Source organism: Aphanomyces astaci (assembly GCF_000520075.1).
Source record: "Aphanomyces astaci strain APO3 unplaced genomic scaffold supercont1.1, whole genome shotgun sequence".
Lineage (NCBI taxonomy): Eukaryota > Oomycota > Saprolegniomycetes > Saprolegniales > Verrucalvaceae > Aphanomyces > Aphanomyces astaci.
In genome coordinates, this window is record NW_009798264.1 from 1,696,645 (window position 1) to 1,701,742 (window position 5,098).

Below are 5,098 nucleotides of genomic sequence, written 5' to 3' on the forward strand. Positions count from 1 at the left end.
GGCGATCGTGTACACGGGTACATTGGCCTTCATAATCCCCGCTTTCTATGCAAGGATATATAAATATATACATCATGACGATAATAGTAATGATATTGAACGAACTTCTCGAGCGATCTTGTCGATGGTGTCGCCCAAGACGCGGGTATGGTCCAAATCGAGCGTCGTGATGCCGCACACGACTGGGTTCTTGACGACATTTGTTGCGTCCAAGCGGCCGCCGAGACCCACTTCCAAGATGACCACGTCCACACGTTCCGCTTGGAACAGGCGCAACGCCATGAGTGTGAAAAAGCGAAAGAAGTTGGCGATGGGAGGGTAAACGCCAGCCTTGCTCTGAAATCACATAGTTAGAAATGAAGGACATATGGACAAAAGTACGCACCGTTGTGGCACTGAGGCCATCCCAAACGGCCCAAAAGTTGGCCAAGAACAAGGCTTCACTGATGGGTTTGCCATTGATGCGGAATCGTTCGGTGGGATGGATCAAGTGCGGCGAGGTAAACATCCCCGTCTTCACGCCATGCGCTCGCAAAATGCTGTTTGTGAACGCACACGTCGATCCTTTGCCCTTTGTTCCCGCCACGTGCACAATGGACAAGCGCGAGATGTCCATTTGCAGACGGGTCAAGTACGACTCCATCATTTCCACGGCCACTTCCCGCGAATCACCGACACATGTGTACGAAGGTCGGCCTGGCATGCCCAGCAGAATGTCCATGGCGCCATCGACGCCCAGGGAGCGGAAGTGCTCGACTTCCTCGGCCGTGTAATCGGGCAGGTGCGCCCCAGCAGTCATCCCGTGATTCCAAATTTGACCACCGTGGGTCCCCAGCCATCGTGTTTCGTCCAATGGCGTGTCGCGGTTCTAGCTCGCGTCTGATTGGTTCCTCGGGATTGCGCCCTTTTGATTGGCTCCTCGATTATCTTCACGACATGTACAATGGATTGATCCGACGCCCCTTCCGAAAGCTGGTGGCCCGATACAAGGCGAGCAGTTCAACATCCATGATACGCAGGCGGGGTATATATATCCCAGGGTATAGCAGCCACTACAAAGTGGCTATACAGTATGTGCTTCTCTACCAACTTAACATCGCAGCGTGATCCTCTGATGAAATGTCTTTGAATCTATAGTTCGTGCCCCAGGCCGGCCGCAAGCTGAGAGATTGGATGATGTAAACCACGTGGAAAAATGTATTGCACACTTAGTTGGCATTGTTGCGGGAGAACGCCACCTTCAACTTCTTGCCCGCAAACTCCGAGTTGTGCGCGCCAGCCAGCAAGTTGGTGGCATTTTCGATAGTGGGAAACTACATACCACGTCATCCATCAGGGGGGGGGCTCTCGCTAAAGTACACTCGGTCGTTCGACGTACCTCGGCCAACAATTGCGGATGGCCCTTGGCGTTTTCAAATACTCTCAACTTGACGCGGTCCACACGTCCAAATTCCCGCAAATGTTCCGTCAGTTCCTAAATATACATCGATTTTTCATGATGTCATCGCAAAAAGCCAACGGCGAGCAGTGGCCTGATATACAACCTACCGCTTGGTCAAACTCTTCCACGAGATTGGAAATGTGGATCACTTTCGTGGGGCTGTAAATATGCTTGGTGTAGTTGGCGTACTTGCCCGTGAACCGGTTCGCAGCGAGCGCGTACTCCTTGGCCGTGGCATGTTCATCTCTACCTCACTCACATATGAGCCACCCATCAATCAACAAGTATAGGCGGCGTACTCTTCTTCGACTTCTGCGCCGCCGGCGCGGGGACCGGCAATGTATCGGTGCTTGGAGAAACGGATTTCAAGCGATCGGCCCTCCAGCACAAACCCGCGAAGGTGCGTGAGCGCAGACCCGGACGACGTTTCGTTCACGAATTGGATCAATGCATGGTCCTATACACACACACATTGAGTTCATATATATATATATATATATTGTCAAATCGATTCAAAACTAGAGTCCTTGGCAGAATCGAATGTCTCAGGAGAGTCGATTAAAGAACTGCCTGAGCCAATGAAATCATGTCATGTCGAATTTCTGCCAATCCAAACGTTTGACCCCCCCTTCGCATTGGGCAAATCACATATATACTCATCATTGTATAGTATAGTGTGTACAAGCTTAAATAGGGTCAAATAGGTTCGAAAGCTATTTGGCCAAATGACTCAAAGTCGAATAATATTTGGGTGAAATGCACAATATATATATATATCGAACGAGATGAGAATGTCCTACCGGCTTGGAATGCAGCTTCTTGACACGCGTGATGTTGCCGTAGCACGAAAACAAGTTGAACAACTTATCGCACGACACCGTTTCCTTCAAGTTGCACACGAGCAGCACGGGCGAGTACGCGTCGTGGCCATCCCCGGCGCCATGCAACTTTTGAGCCGTCGAGGGCGACGCGGCGTCGCCGTTGGGAGGGCTCAACGGCAACGAAATGGTCGACTGCGGGGCGTTGATGGCAGTGTCCATCACAGGCACGGGCAAGTTGGGATTGGTGAAGTCGCGGGTCTTGAGGCTGTTTTCCTTGACCGACAACTCCTGCGGCAGAAGAGTAAGAAAGGAAGGAATGTGTGGATGGGTGTCGGCACGTACGGAAAGGTTGGAGTAGCTGATCACCATAAAGCAGCAGTCGGGGTAGATGGCTTCGCTGTCGAGCTTGCTCTTGGCCGTGACGGCGTCGGGAACGTGCACGAATTGCACCAAGCACTGCAAATAATCCATCCTGTGAGATTGAGGGTTCGTGGAGATACGTACTTGCAAGCCGACGGGCTTCATGAAGATGACGACTTTCTCCACTTGACCGTACACGTTGAAAACTTTGCCGATCAAGTCCGTGGTAATGGGGTACAACGGGTTTTGCACAGTCACCAACAAGATGCGGTTCTGTCCGTCGTCGGCATGTTCGCGCGTGTTGCGCTTGGTCGAAGTCGTCGCGCGTTGCTGGGCAGGAGCAGGAGAGGGTTGCGAGGGAGCATTGCTTTGGCCTCGCAGCTCTTGGTTCTTCGAGTACGAGATCGACACGGGAAGTCCCTGAAGGAGCACAGGTTGGTCGTTTCCAGCGTCATGGGCGGCGATGGCGTCGTCCAAGTTGGACATTTGGACGAGGGCATTTTGGGTGTTCTTGGAGGGGTCGGAAGGGGAGCTTTGGATGTGTTTCTTACGGAGGATAATGACTTTGTCGACGTCGCCGTAACGTTCAAGGGCTTGTTCGATGTCGGCGTCCGTTGCTTGAGGGGCCAAGTTTTCAAGAAAGAGCACACGGGAGGGTTCCTACATAGGTACACATGGTCAGCATGACAAGTCTCGTGCAGACAAGTGCTCTCTTCTCGTACGACGTGGGCTTGAGTTGACATGGCGAGGTATCACGAAGGGAGAAGTTGCTCGTGGAGGAAGATGGAGAGTGGCTGAATGTTCACAGTTTGGGGGGTAGACTCCAAAAGTTCGGGCAAATGATTGAAACTGGAGTATACAAATCCCAAGTGAAGGATATGCAATAATATTATCGAAAGATAGTCGTAATGTATTACTACATAGTATATATATTTAGATGTAGGTTGTCCACGTGGCAATGCGAGGCGACATCGAATGAACGACTGCCCACGGGGGAACTCGCAAACGGCCATGGCCATGCATATTGAATGCGATTCCTCGAGTCGTACCGATAAGTTCTCCATGATATCGAGACGTGTGGCTGCGAGGAAAGGAACGGTGATCGTGAGATTTAAATTCCCAGAAATTGAATCCAAATGTCTGACCGGATACATTTGTCCGGTTGATACAACTTGTCCGGTTGATACAAATTGTCCGGTTGCCGGTAAAGAGCGCGTCAAAGTTGAATTTACCTTGTCAAAGAAAGATGCCTTCCCACTTCGAATATCCATCCGCCCGCCGCTCCGACCACCAAGACGTGCTCCACGGCAACGTCGTCGCCGACCCGTACCGGTATGAGATAGTCTCTCCTGGATGATCGTCTATATACGCTCATCGTACCGTGCAGCTGGTTGGAAGACCCCGACAGCCCCGAGACTGAAGCGTTCGTGGCTTCGCAGAACGAGTTGACGCAAAAGGTGTTCCAAGACGTCCCTTTCCGCCAAGAATTCCTCGCGCGCAACACCGAAATGTTCAACTATGAAAAGTACTCATCGCCGTTTCAACGCGGCAACCGATACTTCTTTTTCAAGAACGACGGGCTCCAAAATCAAAGCGTGTTGTACGTGCAAGACAGTCTCACGAGTGAACCCAAGGTGTTGCTCGATCCCAACACTTTGGCAGAAGACGGTACGGCTGCATTGGGTACATTCAGCTTCTCGGAAGGAAAGGCGGACTCGGGCATTTTGTACCTCTCGTATGGTGTGTCCAAGGGGGGCTCCGATTGGGAAACTGTTAAGGTCCTTGCGCTGACTGCCGACGGTACCATCGAGCACTTGGAGGACAAATTGGAATGGGTCAAAGTGAGCAATCTCTCCTGGACCCACGACGACAAGGTTCGTTTGTACTCAACACTCCATGGACGATTCTCATGTCGGTTGGTGTAGGGCTTTTTCTACGGACGGTACCCCGCCCCCAAGACCTTCGCCACCGCGGCCGAGCAAAAGTCGGCGGGCACGGAAACCGACTTGAACACCAACCATCAGATCTGGTACCACAAGATTGGCACGCCCCAAGCTGACGACAAGTTTGTGTTTTCGTTCCCGGAAGCCCCAAAGTACTACGTGTACGCAAAAGTGTCTGACGACGGCAAGTACTTGCTGTTGCGAGTGAAAGACGGGTGTATCGTGGCCAACATGGTCTTTGTCGCTGAAATCAGCGCCGTGCTAGCGTTCCTGGCAACCACCGACAACCAATCCAGTGTGCGCGTGCACCGTGTGGTGAACAACATGGACTTTCAGTACTTGTACCTCATCAACAACGGCCCCGAGTTTTACTTCGTGACCAACTTGGACGCGCCTCGCAAGCGCATTGTCAAGGTCGACAACATCTTGAGCGACACGATCGTCTGGACCGAAGTCATCCCCGAAGGCTCCGACGTGTTGTCTTCTGCGCATGCCGTCCGCAACGACTTGCTCGTGGTGGAGTACTTGAAGGA

General features: G+C 52.0%; 3 protein-coding genes across 3 annotated transcripts in view; 1 reads left to right on the forward strand and 2 right to left on the reverse strand.

Moving 5' to 3' along the window:
- The window catches only part of H257_00597 (hypothetical protein), a gene marked incomplete at both ends in the record, with an annotated part of 6,287 nt that extends 5,488 nt beyond the window's left edge, over window positions 1-799 (reverse strand). Inside the window, 3 exons of the mRNA XM_009823338.1 lie at window positions 14-45; window positions 106-336; window positions 386-799. Coding sequence (XP_009821640.1) covers window positions 14-45; window positions 106-336; window positions 386-799 — 677 coding nt within the window. The remainder of the gene's footprint in view (window positions 1-13; window positions 46-105; window positions 337-385) is intronic.
- A 206-nt stretch (window positions 800-1,005) lies between these two features.
- On the reverse strand, window positions 1,006-3,452 carry H257_00598 (hypothetical protein). Its single transcript, XM_009823339.1, has 8 exons — window positions 3,345-3,452; window positions 2,767-3,282; window positions 2,605-2,718; window positions 2,242-2,550; window positions 1,741-1,898; window positions 1,549-1,687; window positions 1,379-1,474; window positions 1,006-1,313 (listed from the first exon to the last, which is right to left on the reverse strand). Exons 1-8 carry the CDS (start codon window positions 3,363-3,365, stop codon window positions 1,209-1,211), a joined length of 1,458 nt encoding a protein of 485 aa, XP_009821641.1. The 5' UTR covers window positions 3,366-3,452; the 3' UTR covers window positions 1,006-1,208.
- A 402-nt stretch (window positions 3,453-3,854) lies between these two features.
- Window positions 3,855-5,098, forward strand: part of H257_00599 (hypothetical protein) — a 4,898-nt gene continuing 3,654 nt past the window's right edge. Inside the window, exons 1-3 of the mRNA XM_009823340.1 lie at window positions 3,855-3,954; window positions 4,010-4,496; window positions 4,548-4,979. Of these exons, the coding sequence (XP_009821642.1) occupies window positions 3,869-3,954; window positions 4,010-4,496; window positions 4,548-4,979 (1,005 nt within the window). The 5' untranslated portion in view covers window positions 3,855-3,868. The remainder of the gene's footprint in view (window positions 3,955-4,009; window positions 4,497-4,547; window positions 4,980-5,098) is intronic.